Source organism: Dipodomys ordii, unplaced genomic scaffold (assembly GCF_000151885.1).
Source record: "Dipodomys ordii isolate 6190 unplaced genomic scaffold, Dord_2.0 Scaffold88, whole genome shotgun sequence".
In the NCBI taxonomy this organism is placed as follows: Eukaryota; Metazoa; Chordata; class Mammalia; order Rodentia; family Heteromyidae; genus Dipodomys; species Dipodomys ordii.
Genome location: NW_012267304.1, coordinates 5,717,497 through 5,740,641, shown reverse-complemented (window position 1 = coordinate 5,740,641; position 23,145 = coordinate 5,717,497). Strand labels below are relative to the sequence as shown.

General features: G+C 36.2%; 1 protein-coding gene across 2 annotated transcripts in view; it reads left to right on the top strand.

The window, feature by feature from the left end:
- Chrdl1 (chordin-like 1) overlaps positions 1–23,145 on the top strand; it is a 120,062-nt gene that overhangs the window by 71,880 nt on the left and 25,037 nt on the right. The window contains exons 5-7 of one of the 2 annotated variants that reach the window (XM_013025894.1): positions 4,941–5,083; positions 6,323–6,416; positions 22,677–22,744. In XM_013025894.1, coding sequence (XP_012881348.1) covers positions 4,941–5,083; positions 6,323–6,416; positions 22,677–22,744 — 305 coding nt within the window. Of the gene's footprint in view, positions 1–4,937; positions 5,084–6,322; positions 6,417–22,676; positions 22,745–23,145 lie in introns of both variants that reach the window. The other variant, XM_013025893.1, reaches the window with a different exon arrangement.

Genomic DNA, 23,145 nt, shown 5'->3' with positions numbered 1-23,145 from the left:
CTGTGGCTCAAGTGGTAGAGCGCTAGCCTTGAGCTGAAGAGCTGAGGGACAGCGCCCTGGCCCAGAGTTCAGGCCCCATGACCAGACCCAAAAATATATATATAAATGCATATGTAAGTTCATGTATATGTGATTATATATGTATGCATATATAGAACATTATTCAGTAAAGTATCTAACTTACCTCTATCCCACAACTGCACAGTTTTTTAAATCACATACACATATACACACACAGTATGTATTTTCTCCATAATTCTTAGTATTTTCTTCCATATCTTTCCAGATTTTCTTCAGGAAAATATAGAAATATGAATATATGCTCTTCTTTTATACATAAAATGTAGTATATTGTGTAAATCACTTTATGCCTTATTACTGTCTTCATTGACTAACATATCTTTCTATATCATCATAAAGAGATTTCCCATTAATATCTAAAACTACATAACCTATCAATGTATTAATATATCTCCAGTGTCCACTGACAGGTTTCTGGCATGGCACTAATCTTTGAGAGTAGAATCCTCATAACCTAAATGTTCTGAGAAGGTCCTGTCTCTTCCTATGAACTTTTTAGGGGCTAGAATTTCAACTTATGACTTTAAGAGAAAACAAACAACTAAATCACAGCATTTGGAATCCCAAAGACCAGGCTTAATTCTTTTCTCTGTCATCATTATGACATACAGGGTTAAGAAAAGCATGGTTTGCAAACAGAGCCCTATATTAGGTCCCTCTTTTCGCTCCTTTTCCATTCTACTCCCTCTTATTTCTGACAATATAACCATTTGGATTCTACAGAACAAAACCCCTTTCATCACCATCACTATCTTTACCTTCATCTCCATCACTATCTTCTCTCTATCACAGTGTTCCAGGTGGCCTGACAATATTCTGGTTTTCTATCAGTGTAATATCAAAGAATCAGATAAAAGTTAGATGCAGGCTCAGCCATACAAAGTAAAGTAGAAATCAAAGTAATGGTAGCAATGCTAAGAGAAGGGATGGCATATTCAATAGCAAAATTAACAGCAGATCCTTGAATACTCTGGGGAGTTTTACAATTATATTCTACACTGGGAGCTGGTTGGTCCCCTGGCATTCATACTGCTTTGTTGTGACTAGTAGAGAACTGTTCTAACAACATTGCAAAGCCAGTGCTCACGCCTGTAATCCTAGCTATTCAGGAGCCTGGGATCTGAGGATCACGGTTCAAAGCCAGCCCGGGGCAGGAAAGTCTGTGAGACTCTTATCTCCAATTACCCACCAGAAAACCGGAAGTGGCACTGTGGCTCAAGTGGTAGAGCACTCTCCTTGAACTGAAGAGCTCAGGGACAGTGCCCAGGCCCAGGGGTGTAAGACCCACGACCAACCAAAGAAAAAAAAGAACATTTCAACTTGAGGATAGGGAGAGTGGGGAAAAGAACAACCAGCATGAATACTTTGGGGCTCCAAAGAGTAGGAAAAAGGTAGTGGCAGGCATGGAAAGAATGGTGCACCAAAGGAAGTGGGGTAAGACCACAGACTTATTAGTATAATTTACTAGGCACTGTCTGTATGAAATGGCTTAGTGCTCTTCTGTTTCCCTTATGATGTCCTTCCCCCTTCCACTTAGTTGTTAGTACTTTGCAAGACTGTGACTAGAAATGGGAGGGGGAAGGGAGGTTAGAAGGAATGTGCCTGGTCATTTTTGTCATAGTATTTATTCTCCCGTGGGGTCCTGGAACCAGCTTGGCTTTAGAATGATTTTCTGCCAGTATTGGGCCAGTAACACCAAGTGAGTTCCAAGGATAGTTGGTTAGAAGCCCAGCCAACTTGGAAAATCTGGGAAGGGAGAGGATAGCGGAGGGTAGAATGACTGAGGTGGTTTTCCTTGCTTCTGTGGTTTGCAAACATATTGTATGGCCCTCTAAAGATTCAGGGGAGATCTGAGACTCATATACCATTCTTAGGAAAAAATGAATCCCCAGTGAGGTAAAAGAACTTGTTACAAGGTTAGGGGGAGTTAGTATCTGAGCTAGCTAACTCAGTGATCCCTTCTGTGAAAACAACACATACTTGTAGACAGAAAAACCGTATTTCTGAATTGGCTCTCCTATTGAGGAGTTATTTGATAAGGGAGAAATATTTTGTGGTATCAGTAGCCTTGTTTTCACAATTCTTTCCTCTACACTATTAGGGATGTTAAAAGAATAAAATAATAAATGAGATGCTAAGATAATTTTAGTGCTTAAAAGTAGCTGTAAGCTTGACCATTATTGCTGTCTTTCTCTTTGATTCTCCTTTGTCTTCTTGTTTTTTTGCTTACTACTGTTTTCTGTTGAATAGATTAACAAACTCCAGTGTGAGGATACTTAGAAGGCTATTGCAATAAAGGCTCTTAAGGTCATGCTCCTATCAGAAAACCTCATACCATTGATACTTTAATGGAAGGCCAGTTCAAAAATCAACCTACATTCTTCTGAGGCAAAATATTCCCAAACATTTTTTATTGCAAAGATCTGCCAGCTCCTGTAAGAGCCATGACAAATATTATTTTCTATGTCATTGTATTTTTCCTTTACCACAAAATCTGAAATTTGGAATAATTAGAGCCCAGGGGGCAAATGGCCCTGGCTCCAGTACTCTCTCTGATGATTGTCACTCATTTCTACCAGCTGATGGGCAGGGGCATGGACTCCCAGCCCAGACAAAGGTTCAATTAATATGAGTAAAACTCTTTCTCAGACTGAAGGCTTCTCCTTTTTAAAGTAAAATTATTTAATGTTATATGTGTCATAAGGTCATGAATAGGTAAAGTGTAAAAAGTGAGTTACTTGGAAATTAACTATAGGTCAACTTATATAACAATGTACTATTAAAGTTAGAAAAAAATGCATTGACTTTTTCTAGGTGTTTTATGCAACAGCATTCTAATTTTTTAAAATATTAGTTTCTAAAAAATATTAGTTTCTTCAGCTGCTAATCAGCTCTACATTAGAAATGCTATTAGTAAAAGCCAGTGAAATATTGTATACAGTAGCACTCACAGTTGGATGTGGCACACATAATAAATATTAACTTGTTATATTTTTATGATGCCATTTTATTATTAACAATTATTGTTTTCAATATATTTAGAAATTTTTTGTTGCTCATGGGTATTGAACTCTGGGCCTGGCTGCTGTCCCTCAGCTCTTCAGCCCAAGGCTAGTGCTCTACCACTTGAACCACAGTGCCACTTCCCCTTTTCTGGTGGATTATTGGAAATAAGAGTCTCACAGACTTTCCTGCCTGGGCTGGCTTTGAACTGAGATCTTCAGATCTCAGCCTCCTGGGTAGCTAGGATTACAGGTGTGAGCCACCAGCACCCAGCAGAAAAATAGTTTTTTTTAACAATTGTGTTTTTCCAACATCTGCTAACATCTGTTGTTATTTCAGTCTTAGGACATGTTCACTGCTATATCTTATGTATAAGTTTATGTATGTATGCGTATATGTATGTGTGTAGGTATATGTACATGTACTCACATGCAGCATGTCCTTAAGGAAACCCATTGAAAAATTTTCTTTTCTTTTTTTATTGTGAAAATACTGTACAGAGGGGTTACAATTACATGGGCAAGGTAACGAGTACATTTCTTATCAAGCATTGTTTCTTCTTCCTTTGTTTCCCCTTCCCATCCTTTCCCATCTCCTACTCCCTCTCCCCCCTGCCGAAGTTGTAAAGTTAGTTTTTCGACATAATGTTTTGTACATCTCATTGTTGCCATGGGTCCCCTGTATCCCTATTTAAATAATTTGTTTTTGCCCTTCCCCTCCACAAATTATACCAACATCAAATATGATGAAAGCAGGGGTTATACCGTGTTGGAGGGACATACAAAGCAACAAAGAAATCATGATCATTCCCAGCATTAACTCACTGAATGCTTTGACATTTTTTGCTGTACAGTAACCCTTGTGTTACATTCCATTGAGTGAAGAGACATGGAGAGTTCTAATTACCAAACACTAATATATATATATATATATATATATACATACATGCATACATACATACATATGCATAAATACATGGCCAGAAATTGAAGTTTGGAGCCAGAAGACCAGATTCTGATTCCCTTTCTTCATCATTTCCTAGCTCTCTGAGTTCATATAAGTCACTCAATATAATTGCTTCCTTCAAATGAAAAATGAAGGAAAGAATCTACCCTAATTGATTTGTAGGGCTTTTAAGAATCTCCATTGTAATAACATATGCGAAGTCTTTTGTAGTTTACTAGGCTAGTATAATTCACAAATGTGTGTTCCTATAATATTCAAGTGCTAGATTTGTATTCTTCTGACATGAGATGCCTTGAGACATCCAGATTATAGGCTGGAAATTATTACAGATAATTTGTAGAGGAAAGGAGATGTGAGCTGAGCCTTAATCACATAGTATTTCAACAGGTGAGAATGAGGAGGGAGGGCTAAGAATAAGCAAAAATTCCACAGACGAAAACAAACATGCAAGCATATGACAAGTGATTTAAATATGAATGAGTACAAAACCTTCTAGGATAGTTTAATACATAGTCAACAGTCCCTTTTTTAAGGGAATCAAAAAAAGACTCAATAGAAACAGTATGGACTCCATTCTTCTAGCATGTTAGTAACATCCATCTGGGACTATTAGCTCTACTAAGACAAAAGCCTTGTTCTCCATTCTCTCTCTAATGCTTATTACAGTACCTGCTACACAGTAGGTGCTCAATAATCCTCCACAAATGAAAGGTGGGTAGATGGTAATTTCAGCTGCTGTTCTCTGACTGATGTTATCTAAAATCATTGGCCAGGATTGTCTTTCAACTCTCTCATGTAGTGCAGCCCCATCTGCTGTTGGGATTTATGAAATTCTTTGCAATGATGAAAAATAATACTTGGTATGTGTTTTGTACACCTTGTTCCAGAAGACTCCTTACCCCCAGTGAACAATAAAGTGGCCAGTAAGTCATGTGACTACAATGGGACCACTTACCAACATGGAGAGTTGTTCGTGGCTGAAGGGCTCTTTCAGAACCGACAACCCAATCAGTGCACCCAGTGCAGCTGTTCGGTAAGTTCCTGTGTCTTAACATCTCTATTAGTTGCTACCCAAATAAGAGAGCTTTCTCTGTGCTTATATTTTCTGTGAGCTTGCACTGTAAGGTGTTTGAATGAAAAATGATTTGCATTTAAGTCATAAGCATCCCTGCTAATCCAAACTCCCTCATCTCCACCAACTTTGAAAAACTCTATTGGAAAGTTTGAACTCATGGCTCAAAGCTGTAGAGAATGCTTAAATGCACATGATGAGCTGTTTGAATTGATTTGGACTCTTTTTCATAATAGTTCCACCACCTATTCCTTTATTGAAAGGCCTCATATGATTATTTGAAGTCTTGGTATTGCTGTGGATAGACATTTCACTGTCATTCTAGGGCCAATTGATCCAATTCACAAGAAAATGAGATATCAGTTGGTTCCCATCTCTGAAAGTTCTACTAACCTGGTATCCTGTAATGAGAAAATTCTCATGACAATACTTGTCAAATAAACTGGGCATACTCCACAAATAAAGTATACCAAATTATATCTTTCCTTTTGTGCAGCCTAAAGAATATTTTAGGTAGAACTAGATCAAAATGAAACATGAAGGAACTAAGTTAGGTGGAAAAACAACTTTTCTACTTATAAAGTGCATTATACACTGGTTTGTCAGGGGAAGTTAGAGAATTTTTTCTTAGAATTTTAGAAAAATATGGTATGTCAATCATTTTGAAGAATTTTGAAATGGCCTAGTTTTCCTTCTAGGGCTAGAAAGATTTACTTCTGAGAAGTAAGGGCGGGTTTAGGGAATAACATTTTAAAGGCAGACTTTTAGGGAGTGGAAATTATTGCAAGGACAGATAAAACCCCCAGTAAAATGAGTCTTCTTCCTTACCCTGCACTGGATTGAGCTAGGCAAATCAGAATTGAGCTATGAATATCTTGAATAATTTTGTATTACTGCAAAGAAAGCCTATCTCTTTGGTTTGGGGCAAGCAAAGAGCAGTGAACAGAAGAGAAGCAAAACTATACTTAGTAGTTCAAAGGTCAGTGACAGCCTTCACAGAATATTTTCTCCCACATTGGACCAGAAGAACTGACTGGTATTTCTAACACTTCTGGCATGGAAAAAAATGTAAATAAGAGAAAACAAAGCATCATAAAATAGACTGAAATACCAAAACTGATTATGAAAGAGTAGTATCTATCTCAGGTATTGTTAACCTATCGAAGATCATTCTGATCTTATTGTGTTTTTCTTTGCCAGGAGGGGAATGTGTATTGTGGTCTCAAGACTTGCCCCAAATTGACCTGTGCTTTCCCAGTCTCAGTTCCAGATTCCTGCTGCCGAGTATGCAGAGGTATGTGTCCAACATCCTATATATGGATTTTTCTATACTGACAGCTGTACTTAGGAAGAATTCTTAGAGAAAAGGAATTTTGTGTGATTGGCTAGTCTGTGATATTTAGAAATATTTTCATTAAGAGAAAGAAACAAAGCATAACTTTTTAAGGGCCATGACCTAAAAGAAACTGCTTAGAGTAAGTCAGAAAATGATGGGTAAAATCCATTAAATATGAAAATGATTTTATCTCTTCTTCCTTAACTCCTTGTATCTTGGCCACAAATGATTATATCATAAAATACAGAAAACTTCTATACAACAGTTTAAATAACAATGGACCTTTCAAATTATTAACAAAGTATTAATCTGAGGGCTTTGAACACTATGTGGGGCAAATTTAGATCTAATTTTAATGATCACACCAAAATGATGACATGTGCAATAAAAGCAAAATGAAGACATCAGCTTTTCAAATTACATACCAAATGAAATTGTCATCTTCTCAAATGAGCCTTGTCTTCTCTTAATTCCATTTGTCTCAGTAATGGCACCATTTCCCCTCATAGATTCCTGAGAGCAGACTTAATAACCTTGAATTTTTTCTCTGTTGGTTCTAATTACCATGGCTATAGGCTGTCTTCCATATCCCTCTATTCTACCATAGACAATATCTTAATATTGTTTTCTTAAATCTAATAAACATGTTTATTGAACATCTATCTGTTCAATACTGTGCTAACAGCTGAGTTATCTACCAGTCAAGAAAGTACACATACAAGACACTGCTAGAGGATATGGAATCCTTATGTGAATCATGAAAAGGAACCCCTTAAAGCACTTAAACTGTCCTTTGCCAGAAAAACCTTGTGGATGCATCCCTTTACCTGTAGCACTTTTGTACGGTATATTCTACACACACACACACACACACACACACACACCCTGGAAAAGATATGTTCCTTTTTCTTATAGATCACACATTCTACCAGAAAAGACAGAAAAAATAAGTGAATAAATATCTAAATATAAGCAATAGAAGTACTATAAGATAAACAGAAGACTGAAATAGAAAATATGAACTTAAAAAAAATCTTGAGTGATCAGGAATGCCTCTGAGAAGGTGGCCTCTTAAACTTCAATCTAACAGATGAAAAGGAGCCATCCATGCAAAAAACCTGTGGAAGAACATTCCAGACAGAGAGAAAAGTTCAAAGGCCCCAGGCAGGGAAGAGCTCGGAGCATTCCAGGAGTCTAAGGAGCAGTGTGGCTGCACTATGATGGTTGTGGTTGAAACTGGCAAAAGATGAGGCTGAGGAGGTGAGCAAGAGTCAGACTATACAGGGCTCTGAAGGCCATGGGAAGGAGTTGGGATTTTAGTTTTCAGGGCATTAGGAAACCAGTGGAAATTTGTGAGCAAAGCAGGATAAGCTCTGTTTGTGAGAACTCACTGGCTCTTGGATGGAGGAAATAACACCAAAGGAGAAAGCTTGAATAAAATTACTATCATAACCTCTCTAGAGTGAGAGGCCTGGCTTGAACGAGGGTCACAGTAAAGACCACGTGTTGTGAGAACAGCCTCTGAAGCCAGACTGCCTCGATTTGAATGCTAGCTCTGGAAAATTTGGGTTGGATGACTTTCCTTCAACTTTGTAACACTCTTTAAAGTAAAGATAATGTTTGTCAGTTTTAAGTGAAATGATAAAAGAAAGGATCTACCACAATATATTGAATATAGTGAGCACTCAAAAATAGCCTGCATGTAGAACATTGGTTCTCATTGGAATTGTGATGCGTTTATACCTAGAGCAAGAAGAGGAGAGGCAACTTTAATATGCATCCAAGAATAATACTGAGGTAGAGGGATAGATAATGCCTATGTATTACTGTCATCTTAATATTCAAAAACCATAATCTTAATCTCTGTATACCACTGTCAAAAATACTTTACACTGAGACATATTGTACTTACCATATTCTAATCCCAATTCCAAGAACTTTTCATATATGAACTCATTTAATCTCCTGAAGACCCTATGAGGTGAGTGCTGTTACTATCCTATTTCATGCATGAGGATACTAATGCAAATTTCAGAATGTATTGAGCCCAGGAGCTAATATTTGTATCCTGGCAGCATAGCTCTAGACTCCAGGTTCAGAACCATGGCACTTTGCCACTTACAGGAATGGTCCTTGTTGCCACTAGTATATGCGTCAACATTCTGACTCTAACAGTGAGCCCTCTTATAGCTTGCCTTACCTTTTCAGGCTGATATTCTTACATTCACACACTTCACATTTCACCCACATTGCTCCTGGGCTCTTACCCATGAATATTTGTTCTCTCCTTTCCCTCTCAGTGTTTCTCAATTTCCTAGAGAATGTGTTGAAATTCATATATCTGGACCACATTTACAAATATTCCAATGTAGTGTCCTTGGAGTTGGTCCCAGAGCCTGCATTTTAACTGACCCAGTAATTCTGTCTCATGCAGAATGGTGGTGTGTGCCCCACCACTTTGAGAAAACATTCCAAGAATCATTTGGCCAACTGATGAAAGCCTGGAATGGTGGTTTCACATCTATCTTTAGTGCACTAAAACTAAACATATTACCAAAACCTGGATAAAGTAATACAAAATTAATCCATTTCAATCTCTATTGGGCTAAACTATCTAATTCCAATCATTTGACCACCATTTTTGAGGTGAGAGAACAGCAGCCATTTCATGATAATTAAGAGGAACAAAAGGCAAAATAGCTGCCTTGTGTGAAGTTTGGGAAACAGACATCACAATTATATCTTATTTAAATACTAGAGTTCCTAATTTACAAAATGCTAACTTGTTTTTTTGTTCACCGTTCCACTTTAGGACACCATAATTGTACTTTTTGGAAAGTACTGGCTTTATTTTGACTACCATTTAATATACTTTCAGCATTATTCCTTTTTATATGCTGTTTGTCCAAGCCCTATGAGTAAATATGGATTGTTGCAGGACAATTTGACTTATGCTTCAGTAAGGCCCTGGATCCTTCTATATCTATTTCTCACCATGTACATCTGTATCTTTACCACAGGGAAGTTATTACATTTCAATAAGGAAAAAATAGATATTTTGTCTTTCACCTCCCTTCTCATCTTTACCCCAACTTAACTGGAACTTACTCTGAGAAGAAATGTACATGTGGTTACTAATACAGCCAGCTGGGATCTGTAACCCACTTGTTAGGCCAAGACAATTTTATTTGGAGAAAGGCTTATATGAAATCTAAACTAAAGAACAATTAATAAAAGCAAAGAAAGGAAATCATGAAAAGATAGAATGTTATATTCTCAAGGCCATGGAAGAGGAGAACATGGGCTGTGAAGCAAGGATGATGGTTTCACATTGCAAGGCTCTGATCTTCCTGTGTCATTGCATTGGACAAACTACTTCACCTCTCAGAACCTTTGCATTCTCAGCTGTAAAAATGGAGATTATAGTCACCACCCAAAATAGTTGGGAAGATGAACTGAGATGGCACAGAGTTTTAGGAGAGGGACCGGGTAGAGTGATTGCTTAAGAAACAGTCATTATCCTAAAGTTAGGTAGAACTGAACCTTCCCTTCTGTCTCCAATCATTTTGCCTTTTTATTTACCTAATCTCCATAGACAGAGCTTTATTTCTAGTCCTTCTTGTAGTAACAGGTCCTGTAGCTAACTGTCTTAAATTCTCTTGTCACAATTTAAATTTCTTTTTTTTTACCATGTGCTCAGAAGCAGCAAATGAAAGTTAATTATTACTGATCGCCTATTGTCCCTTCAGACACTTGACAATTCACTAAATTCTTTGCCATCTCTTCTCCCACTTAAATATAACATTTTCTTTCATCTTTCTTTATAAAGATTAAACCCTACACTATTATAAAGTTGTTTGTTCTGTCTTCAATTTCTTTACATCTTTCAGTTGTATGTAATGTGCTTGAAACTCCTTTGAAGTTCTCATTTCTGAATCACCTAGTTGTTTTATTCTGTCGAAATGATGCTTTCACAAACGTGTATCTTGTATAAGCATATTACCCAACCAGCAGGGAACTCAGACACTTCTCCTCTATGCTGACCACCCTAACTGAACGCCAAATACTGAAGAGAAAAAATAAGCTTTTCAGTGCTGATCTTGCAAACCTCCATATAAAGGGCCCCATTGAAGCAACCTGTCCACACTGTCACCAAACACATATTTGCACCTTTCTACCTGGGTCAGACAGAAATTCTCAGTGCAGACTGAATGTGAGCCTCAGTCTCTGTTGTTTAGACATGTCTACAAAGCTGGGGTAGTCGACAGAGTGCTGGCAGGGTGCATGTCATTGCTGGCTCTTCAGCAAACCTCATCTGGAAGGCCAGCCCGAACAGCCACTAGAACCTGAAGGGTGACTTTATCAGAACAAAAAAAAATCTCTTTGAAAAGTGTACTACTGCCATTTTCTAAATGGGCAGGCCTGAAGACAAACCCACACTCATCTTCCCTCCACCATTTGTCTCCTGTTTATCTTGCCAGAGCAAAGGGGAAGACTACTTGGACTGTGAACAAGGTCCAAGTATTTGGGGTAAGCTATTGACTGTATTAAAAGCCAATTAGAGATTTGATAGATGGTATATGTATATATATCCATACCATTATATGTGTATTATATGTATATGCTATATAAACATAACTACATGATATATCTATAACATTTGTATTTATATACATCTATCTGTCTATTATCTATATCACTCTGTTCTAGGCTGTGTAAACATTTACATGCATAATAACTCAATTGATACTTGCAATGATCATAAAAAACTCTTTATCTCCAGTCTACAGATGGGGAAAAGAAGGCAGAGAAGTTAAGTGACCTTCCCAGAAACACACAGTAGTAAATGGCAGAACTGAAAACTGAACCTAGTTTCTCTGACTCCAAAGTTCCAAATTATTTTTTAATTTAATTTTTAAAAGTTTTATTAGAATAAATTAATTGTTCCAAGGATTTTCATTGTAATATTTACAATATACATATAATACACTTTGATCAAATTCATCCTGTCTTTATTATTCTTACCCACTCAGCCTCTTCACTCATTTTTCAGTTTTAATGGGGTCCATTTTGCTATTTTTATACATATATAATGTACTTCTATCATACTGATCCTCAGTTACTCTCTTTTCCCCCTCTTCTCTCCTCTTACCAACTAATTACCTCACCCCTAAAAGCCTTTCTCTTACATTCATGTTTATTAAAATCTTTAGGTCCTGATGCCACATATAAACACATATATTTGACTTTCTGAATCTGGAGTATCTTGTTTCACATGGTGATCTTCAGTTCCATCCATTTTCTTTCAAATGACATAATTTCATTCTTTATGGATAAGTAATATTCTTCAGTGTGTGTATACTACATTTTCTTTAACCATTCAAATACTGATGGGCACTTAGACTAATTCCATAATATTTATCCAGTGTGAATAGCAATTCAACAAAAACAGATGTACAGGCTATCTATATTGTATGCTAACTTACATCCTTTAAAATATATGTCCAGGAGTACTATAGCAGCACAGGCAGTAGTCCCATTTTTAGCTTTTTGAGAAACCTCTATGCTGGTTTCCATACAGGCTGTACTAATTAACATTAGTGTGTAATGATGTACATGGGTTCCTTTTCCTTTGTCCTCAGGAACATTTGTTATCTGTTTTCATGATGAGGTGAGATGAATCCCAGTGTAGTTTTGCTTTGCATTTCCTTAACCCAGAATGTTGAATATTTCTTTATGTAACTACTAACTATACTTCCTCTTTTGAAAACTTTGATTTTCAGTCCATTGATTAATTGTATAACTTACTATATTTTGAGGAGCTTTTTTGTGTTTTGTTTTTTGAGTTCTTTATTCTGTATATTAATCCCTTCCCAGATGAATAGCAGGCATTTTCCCCATTCTGTGAGCTAATTTTTTACTCTGATAATTGTTTAGATATGCTAATTTTTAACTTGATATAAACTCAATTATCAATACTTGCTCTTATTTCCTGTTGGAAATTTAATAAATTATATTAACAAATTCCTTCCTATTGGAACTATTGGAGTCTTATTCAGAAAGTTCTTGCCTGTGCTTATATCTTCTAATGCTTTCTCTGTGTTTTCCTCTAGTACTTTCAAAGTTCCAGGTTTTACCTTATCTTTGATCCACTTTGAATTTATTTTTGTACAAGGTAAAAGATAAGGTTCTGGTTTTAGTCTGTCACAATTGGATATCGAATTTCCCATACACCATTTGTTGAAGAGGTTATTGTTTATTTTTAACATATATTTCTGATGCTTTTGTCCACAATCAGATTACCATAACTGCAAATCTGCACCTCTTGCAACAGTCCTGTCTGATCACTGTAGTCCTCAGTGATCATCTCCTTTGAATATTTTGGGATACACTAGTTCACACATATCTTCGTGCATTTTTGTTACTATAACAAAATACAAGATACTTGACATTTGTTTAGCTCAGAGTTCTTTAGGTTGGAAATACAACATTGAGCTATTTCATTTGCTGAGTTTCTGGTGAGGTCTGTGGGTTACTTCACGCATGTAAAAAAATTGAAAGGGAAGAGACTGTTATCAGAGGAACTAATTTCCCAAGAAAGTTGTTAATGCCTCTTAAAGACCCTATCTCCAAACACCACTGTAACTGGCAATCAAAATTTTATGAGTTTCAGTAAGCACAAACCACCAGTAAACTATAGCAAGAGTTCATCATTGAAAAATAAATTCGTGTGTAGTTCATTGTTTTATATATCTTCATTTCTCATTTTGGAAATTCTATAAGTTTAAGGGCCCTATTTTATACCCATGTCTCCTCTCCTCTAACATATTACTAATGGTATATATTGATGGTAGATTTCTTAACATAGAAGAAAGTGACAATCACTAAAAGCACTTGCAGACCTCCAAAAGCTGACCTTGCTAGGGAAGCAGAAGAAATGACTAAACTTGTAATTTTTTTCAACACAAGCTCATGTGTTCATCATGAACATTCATTCATCATTCATTTTTACACCTTGACAAGCTGAATTCTCTCTTCATGAAATTGATATATTAATGTAACTACTTCAAGGTAACTGAAACTGGAAGCACCTGCTTAAAAGTATTTTTCCTGCATTCAAGACAACTTCCACTGTATTTAATACTTCATTTTCTTACCAAAAAGCAGCAAAATTGCACTTCAGATGTCACCTTGGTTTGTTTGGGAATCATGTGGACAATAGTGGATAAAATAGTTCATTTTTTTCCTAAACATCATTAAAAATTAGCAAAATTCTCTAAGTTCTCAAAATCAAACTGGAGAAAATAACATGTCTAACTATAGATCTTCACATATCAGTCTTGAGTTGTTTTTGTACTGGTCCACATCTTCTACAGAAACACCACTATCTCCTGGTCATGATGTTATAACCAAAGGAAAGATTAGCAATACAAAACATGACTTAAAAATAAGAATCTGATCAAGATGATACTATTCATAAACTCCTTTGTAGAACTATTTAAAGATAATAAAAAATTAAAATCTGAAGTACTACCATAAAATATTGAAGAATTAAAAAAATAAGACTCTATCTTGCATAACTGAAACTTTATACCTGATGACTAACAACTCTGTTTCCCCTCTAATATAAATAAGTTCTAGAGATCTGCTGAACATTGTTCTTATAGTTAATAAAATTGAATTGTACACTTAACATATAACATCTTAAATATTCTTACCACTGTAAAAGAAAACTCTTAAAACTGAATTAATACTTTTTTAATTAGTACTTTCTCATCCATACTTCAAAATGTAATAAAATACACTGATTTTTTCAAAGGTATAAAATCCCTGGTCCCCATTTGGATTCCTTTTATAATGAATCCCCTCAATATAGGGTAACCTTTTAGAAAATTTTTCCATCATTGCCTACCTTTCTTCTAAACCCCAACTAGAATCTTTCTCCTTGCACAGAAACTTTCCAGGTTGTTTTTGTTCTTGCTATATTCCTTGTGCTCAGACTTCATCTCCATAGGCTTAATATCTGTTCTAGAACCTTCACCCTTATAAGGTCATTGTGTTCTTTCTTGGAATGTTTTGTGGCTTCAATAGTTCCTTGTAAAAAGATAATCCTTTGGAGAGTGGATAGTCAAGACAAGACAGCATTGACTTTCATATTAAGCTTAACAAATGAATAACCATGGATTTTAATTGACCATCTGTGCTATCCTGTCAGGGTCAATAATTCGCTATCTTCCTGTGGAGCTGGGTTGAGCTTTTTCTATCTGTGAGTCTGGTTCTATGATAATCATAAAGATTTTCCAGTGAAACATTTTGCAGCCATTCTTTCTTCATGGCTGGTGAAAACCACAATTCCTCAACTTGTATTCTTTCTAACTACTTCAAGGAATGTTATGGCTTCCCAGAACTAAGTCACTAAATGTGCCCATTGCTCATATCAGAACAATTTTCATGAGTTTAATTTCCAACACTTATAGGACTCACTCTGATTTAATGATTAACCTTATAAACAGAAGGCTGAGGTATAGGTCATATAGTAGAGTACCTTCCTAGCAATTACAAGGCCCTCCGTTGAATTCCTACTATCACAAAAAAGACAATGATTTGGTCCTGATAGCTCCTGGTCCTATGTCACTCTACTTGGGAGATAGAGATCAGGAGGACAGTGATTCAAGGCAAGGCCAATATGGGCAAAAAGTTCCCAAACTCTTATTGCAATAAGAAAAACCAATCATCACAACTATAGCACGACAAAAAAAAAAATAAAAAGAACGCAGTCCAAGTCAGCTCCAGAATAAATGTAAACCTCTATTAGAAAATGAATGAAAGTGGATAGGGCTGGGGATAGAGCCAATACCACTACCACACACACACACACAAAAAGAACAAACTCAGGTCAGGGACAGCAGTCACATTTGAATATTACCTACCCTGTAACTGTTAAGAGTTCAGGCAAATTGGAGAGTGGGCAAAAGACTCAGGATGACTGCATCCATTTACAGCTTTGCTTTACCTATTAAAATCAGATCCATTGTCCACCACTACCACTGGTAGCCCACACTTCTTTGGGTAACTAGAAAGTCAAAGTGGTGTTCATTTAAAGAAATAGGACCTCAGTGCTTCTCATTTCCAGTTTGATCAGTAAATAAACATGAATAAATCATTGAGTATCCATTGCCTTTTTAAAATTTTAATTCATAATGTGGTGACAGGATTCTATGTAATAAATGGAAATTTTAAACAATCTATTAACTATAAAAATTAGACTGCTTTCAAATGAAGCTGATATCTATCCCTTTAACAGTCATTTCCGCCAAATAAGAAAATGTGTTTTTATTAAGATGCAAACTTCTTCCCTCTTTTCCCCTCCTCACTTTTTCTTTTTCTTTCTTTTTTTCTTTTTCTTCCTTCCTTACTTCCTTTTTTCTTTCTTTTTTCTTCCTTCCTTTCTTTTCCTTCCTTCCTTCCTTCCTCCCTTCCTTTCTTCCTTCCTTCCTTTCTTCTTTCTTTTTCTTTCTCTCTCTCTCCTTCCTTTTCTCATTCTTTCTTCCCTTCCTCTTCCCCTTTCCCTCTCCCCTTCCCCGTTACCTTCCTTTCTTTCTTTTAAATGAAGTGACCCTTAAACTTACTGTCCTGGTGCCTTAACCTCCCCAGTGCTTGGATTACAGACATGAAACACCACACCTGGCTGCAAATGTTTTTACTAAAGAAATCAAATTAAGAGAGGACTGGCATAATTATGAAAGTATCTAAGCTAATTTAGAAGGCCTGAGCTGAAGAAAGAATCTGTTGCCATTTGAGAGAGAGAGAGAGAGAGAGAGAGGAGAGGCTCTCTTGCATGTGCACATGTGTCCAAGACCTTGGATTCGGATAATTTAAAAACAAATGAGTCCCCTACTATAGGAAGCCATACATTTTCTCTTTGCTAGCAGTTTGCTTGTTTAATCCTCTTCTGTAAAACACACACTTGTGAGAGACCCTTAAACTTGGTTTTCCCATGTTTCATGCTTGGAAGAAAGGTAGAGAAAGATTTGGAAGGAAATGAAAGGATGGGGGAAAAGGTAAGGGGAAATCACACACAATGCTTACATAATAATTTCCATGTACTAGGCACTGTTCCACACACTTGGTATGGGCTGATTCATTTAATCCTATAACAATAAGAAAATTGTGACACAAAGAAATTAATTTGTTCCCAAATCACACAGGCAGGAAGAATAGAGGCAGGATTTGAATCAAGGCTGTCTACTTCCAGTTTGTTCCCTTAACAATTGTTAAATTATACTATCAATTTATTGATATAAAGCAACAGAGGGAACTCTGTTATCTTGGAGACTATTTGGAGTGGCAGAGCTTGTGATGATCATTTTCTCAGGGACTAGGTATGGTAGCAATCCAGCAGACAATTGGGAAACAAAGATTCCCATTTCTAATGATGAACTTGGATCTGTTTAATCACATCTTATTTGAAAATACAGAGTGTAAGTCCTAGGCATTATCTAGTGAATAGTTGATTTATCTCCTATCTCCTGATTCTTCTTAAGAAACTCATAGACTTCTACAGTACACTTTTTAAAAATACTTTTCATTTCTTTGGATAAGTCCTTTTGCACTCTTCAGATTTTGCTTGCTACTATTGGCAGGAAGTTCCCTGTTGTCTGTGTCTTTATAGTTTGCAAGGACATAGTTTCTTTAAAATGCTAAGAGCCTGTATGGACAACTCAAACAATAAAGTGCTTTATTTGACATAAAGTATTTTCTAAAAAAAACACAGAAACAAAAACAAAAAATCCAAATGATTATCCAAGACACTGGAAGACTTCTACTACAATTAGCTTATCATGTTTTGGAAACTCAAGTGTTTATCAGTAGGGAAACCTTATGCCAGGGTTTGTTAAATCTTCCTTCAAATTTCAGCACACTTGCTTCCTCACTGAATCTGACGAATTAAATGTTTGGTAGATGTTCCTTAAAGTTATCTTCTTCTGCCTGCTCCTTCATCTGCAGCTTGATTAATGAGTACTGGTAATTAAGTGCCTTGCATAGAGGCTGGCATATGGTATTTCACCTACACTCTCCTGCTTTCTCTCAGAAGCCATTTCACTATTTGCCCAAGTTCTGCTGGTTTCAACTCATTGTTCTGAAAATATAAAGATCACTTCCTCTCAGGGATTCATTTCATTTCTATTTGCCTTCTGATTAGAGTGACTATATCATTTACCGTCTCAAGCCACTTTTGGAAGCAAAAGGGGGAAATCGTGATAATTATCCATGCCTGAAAAGAATACGCAATAAAATTACATTATCCCAGATAAATTGGGCCCTATAGCCACCCTATTTCTGATGTCTTGTGTGGTTCAGAAGTGGCCACATGCTGGCGTAGTTTTGCTGTCTGATACTTATCTTTGTGGGTATCTCAGAGTCTCCTTGTACACTTAGTCTTTTGAGAAAATAGGATTTACTTCTCTGACCTGCTCAAGCCAACTGAGATTAATGGAAGCCTTGAAAGTTATAAACAGTCTGAATTTCAGCCTAACTTTTGACCATTTTTCAAATACTTGTTCTCCATTTCTCCCATTACCAGAAAGCCAAGCCATTTTGGCTCCATAGGGTACCACTCAGAGTATAATTGAGGTTTGAATAAACAACACATGTGGCTTTTAAGGTTAAATGAATATTGTTTGACATACAGTACACCAGAGTTGTTTTTCATTTTGGTTTAAAAAATTGGTTAAAATTACATCTTGTTGCTTCTCGGAATTAACTACAATCCATCTGTCTCCATTAGAATCACTGGATTTTCTTTTTACACAAAAAACCTTGGCTGAAAGAAAAAGGCTCCATATCACTCAAGATAAATTGTCCAGTGAGTCAGGAAAAAAGGCAAAGTAATAGCTTTTTAGGGTATTTGCTGCCTATTTTTCTCGGGATATAATATCTAAGATTATAAATTGATATACTGTATGTATTTTTAGTTATATAGACATATGCCTTTTCAGTCTAAAAACTATTCATACCAATTCAAAGATCCTTTCAGACTATTTGTGGTTTAGATTAAATAAGGTAACTAAAATTTTAATTTTAGTCATTCTGATGACTTTGAAAGCTCAAAAGCAAAAGAAATACTAAGAGTTCTCAGTATTTATCTATTTTCATATAGTATATTATAAATTATTTATAACTTTAGTGCATATGCATACATCCATGTATATGTGTACGTACTTAGAAGGAATGGCTCAAGTAGATTTCAGTGAAGGAAAATAGTTACAATTTAGGTACTCATCTTTCTACAAGTGATCAGGTTTTCACATATAGGTTGTGACACATTCATCTGAACTTGGGTTCCAGGTGATTAATCTTCTATTGTCATGCTTGACACCACCTTGCCTCATTGGTTTGCCATTTTACCACTTTGTTTATTTGTAACAGGGACTGTATGCTTCTACACCTCCATGTTCTGACTGGCCTCCTTAATTAGAAGCGTCTTTAAAACTCCAGTGCCTAAATGCAATACATTGCACTTCTGAGAAGACCATGCTAATGAAGCACTTTCTGTTAATGCCAATCACAAAATCTTAAAAAAAAAGATACTTAATGAAAGGAGACGTTCTATGACTTTCATTTGTAATTTGTTTTCTCTTTGAGCTACTTAGATCCAAACAGAAGCCATATCCTTTGAATTTTGCACTTCATTTTGCCAATTGCTGGGGAATCTTTCTCTTTTCTAATCTGCTTTCTAGTCAATTTTCATTTGGCTTAAACCTACCATTGACAACTAACACAAGACAAGAGAATCTTAAGTTTCTTGGTCACTGTTAACATCATCCTGCAGTTCTTAAGATCTGGAGCTTAATGGCCATTTACATTGTTTTCTTCTCTGCTTTCAACCATGATTTAATCATCCAGCAGTCTTGCCATTTGCTTCATATTTTGTAGTAGTTTTTTTTTGGTTTTTGTTTTAGTTTTTGTCTTTTACCTAGGTGATCTATCACTTATCACCACAGCTGTCTCCTGCTTAGCCTCACAGCTTCCAGTTGTTATCTGGCTACTCTACATTCTGTTGCCAGAAAGAAGCTTCCATAAATACCATATAGACCCCCTACATCAAAATTGGTAACAGAATCACTTGCAAATTCTTCTGCCTGTTTTTGAAGTCCAGAGGGTATTCCTATTCCTGTTTACCTTAACAGCTCATTCACTCACTCTTCCTTCTCTTCCTTCCTCTCCCCCCTCTCCTCCTCCCTCCCTCTCTCTCCTCATGAAATTACTAGCCCCAATTCTCTTTTTTCTACATCTGAAGTTGTTCATCAAGCCACATCTTGCTTTCTGCCTCCAGAGTGTGACTTGTTTCCAAAGCTCTGGGTCTTAACAAATGCCGCTTCCTTCCATTCAGATTTTCTCTGCTCACATCACTGTCTGCTTATCCTGTAGCATCTATCTCTAAAAATGGCACTCAGTTCTCTTAGGAATCTCCCCATGATTACATCTGACTGCATACTTCTCCCATTCAGTATCTCCTAAGCATGCATATTCCATTTGTATTTTGAAGTGTTGATCTGCATATATTCTTATGTTTGAAATATGATTTTTGTTATACCACCGCCAGGGAGCAAATATTCTGAGTTCAGGAGTCCAGTCTTGTTTTCGCTCTTCTTACTGTATCATATCAGTGTTATTAAATACCAAGATGCATTCAGATACATTTTTAATTTTGAAGTACTGAGCCTGAACACGAGATCTTATGCTTGCTTGGCAAGTGGCTCTACTGTATTTAGCTACATCCTAGCATTATTTCCTAGTCACAGCCAAAGAAGAAATAATCCTCCCTCTTTTAGTAGTCAGAGTTCCCATAGGTATTCATGCATCTTCCCTCAGGTGCAGAATAAACAGAAAGAGGAGAGGGTACTGGCTGAATACTTTATTCTGTATTTTAATGTAGTTTAATTTAGTATATGTATTGAACACCTGATATGTATTCAGCAATCTGCCAAGTGGCCCAACCCAATTATTCCCAAACTTCTCTGTTCATTAAAAACCCCTGGAGAGCTCATCAATCCCATACAAGTAGTCTTCCTCTCAGAGTTTGTGATTTAGTAGGTCAAGGGTAGAGTTTGAAATTTTGCAAGTCTAACAAATTCCCAGATGATACTAATGCTGTTATTTATGGGCCATATTTTTAGAAATAGTTATTGAAAAGATACAAAGGTAGTCTAAGACATAGTCTCTCATTTCAGGGGATTTTTCAGTCTGTCCAGGTAGATAAACAGGCTAATAACAATCATTTAACAGCAGAAAATATAATGTCTTACTTTTCATTCATTTATCAAATATGCCCATCACTGTTCTAAGTACTGGGTTACAACAGTGAATAGAACAGACAAAAACTTTTGTTTTTTTGGTGGAAATTGTGTATTAGAGGGAAGCAGCCAATGAAAAAATAAGTAAAGCATAAAAATATAAGCTAATGATATGTGCTGAGGGATAAAATCAGAAAGGAAAAAAGAAATATTAAAGGAGAGCTGAAATTTTATAGGATGGTCAGATGTTCCCAATTCCATCTTTGGTAAATAGTTATCAAGTAACTACTATGTGTTGAGAACTGTTATAAATGATGATGATATAGTCATGAATAACACAAAGAATAAACGTTGCCCATACAATATGGACACATTTGTTTGGGAACCAAGAAACCTGGATTTTTTGGTGTTAATCTTCACATGCTTATTTTTTGTATTAATATATTTAGTTATTTTTTAATTGTCAAGGTGTACAGTGGGGTTACAGTTACATAGGTAGGGTAATGAGTACATTTCTTGTCATTTGACTATGAATAGCTACTTTCCTTCCAAGGGCCTCAGTTTCTCCATCTGTTCAGTGGAACAGTTAGACAAAGTTATGCCTAAAGTTTTCTACATTTTAAGGCTATGGGATACTAAATCCTTTAGGCCATCAGAAAGAAGAGTGTTTGGGGAATACTTCTAAGGAAAGAAAACTCTAAATTACCTAGAGGTAATTTCAAAAGAAAAATATCATATGCTGAAGCAAGGAAGCAATAATGGGGGCTCAGTGCAGAGAAAGGAGAGCAATGGGTTCATAATCAAACTGCTGTTTTAAGATTAACCTACTAATCATAATTACACCCGTCAAACTCCTCATTCAAAGATGCTCTTTGAGTCATGAAGAGTTAAAGCCATGCTTTGTTATAAGTAGCTGTCCCATTCAAATATTGCTATCAAGCTAATTTCAAATGTTTTCAAGCCCTAAAAGATAATGGTATTATGTAATAATCCCCTAAAGTTATTAACACATGCTTGAACTAGTAACATGTTACTATTTAGTTTTATGTATTTGAAAGTTTGGAAGATCTATTGAAGTGGAAAACACTTTATTCTTTCATAGCTCATAAAATATCTAGTTGAATGTTGTGTTTATCTGCAGAGAGAGAGAGAGAGATTAAATAGTATTCATTTTGAGTGCTGCATATATCTCAAAGACCAGGCTTCTTTTCCCCTCTGCTTGCTTGAACATAGGTAACAAAATGGTCTTGGAAAGTATCCTATTGTTCTTGGGTTTTAATCGGCTAAGAAATATCCATAAGTCTGTTCTGTGTTTCTTACTCCAAAGGTTTCACATAGAATCTTCCTTTTAAAAGATTCTGGAAGACAGCAGTTTGCTGTCTGAAGAGTGGGTGATATAGACCTAAAAAGGGGTGTGTCAGGCAAGAATAACAGTGAATATCTTGGATATTTGTGGAGAGCTTTACCTTTACTATTAGATCAGGTCATAACATCTCAGAGATATCATAGTGAACATAACAAATAGTGACAAATCAAATCCTCAAAATTCATTGTTTAATGATACTTTTAAACATGAGTTAAATATGATCTGCAAAATAATTAACTGTCACCAGAATAAAATAATCAAAAATGACAATGATTATTAAGGTGAGAAGTGATTATTTCCCCCTTTATATTTCACATTCTGGATAATGTTACCAGATGATCTGTTGAGAAAGTGAGAAGTTTCTTCAGAGTTATTTTGAAGCCTGATGCCCACCTAGAGATTTAGTCAGAGCTGTTTCTTGAAGGGCAGCCACAAGAGATAAGGCATCTTGAGAATTTTAGAATCACAGTTCCAAAAATGTGGCTGGATCATAAGGGTGATAGTTTTCCCTTCTATGTATGTATGATTCTTTCTTTATTCCTTTTTAATAAACAGGAGATGGAGAATTATCGTGGGAACATTCTGATGGTGATATCTTCCGGCAACCTGCCAACAGAGAAGCTGTAAGTGTGAATAGCTCAAATAATTCAGCACTCCACAGCATCAGGCCAAGCTTTCTTCTTCCCATGGCTACTATCCCAGCAAATCCAAAAAAGGGCCCATTTTTCTTTCCCTTAATCAGAAAGTTAAATGACATCATCACTAACCTATAACCATTTAAATGCTCTCCATAATTGGTAAATAGGACAGGAATACACACACACACATACACACACACACACACACACACACACACACTAACTGTAGCCTTTCATGTAGATGATTTGCCAAATCTTTGTCTTCTGTAAGGAATACCTTTTTGTGCAATTGTGCTACTCTTTAGGTAACATTTGATTGACACCTTGGACATGTCCACATGTTTCTCATAACCTTTAAAGCTCTTTGGTCATGTTGTGATTAGGTT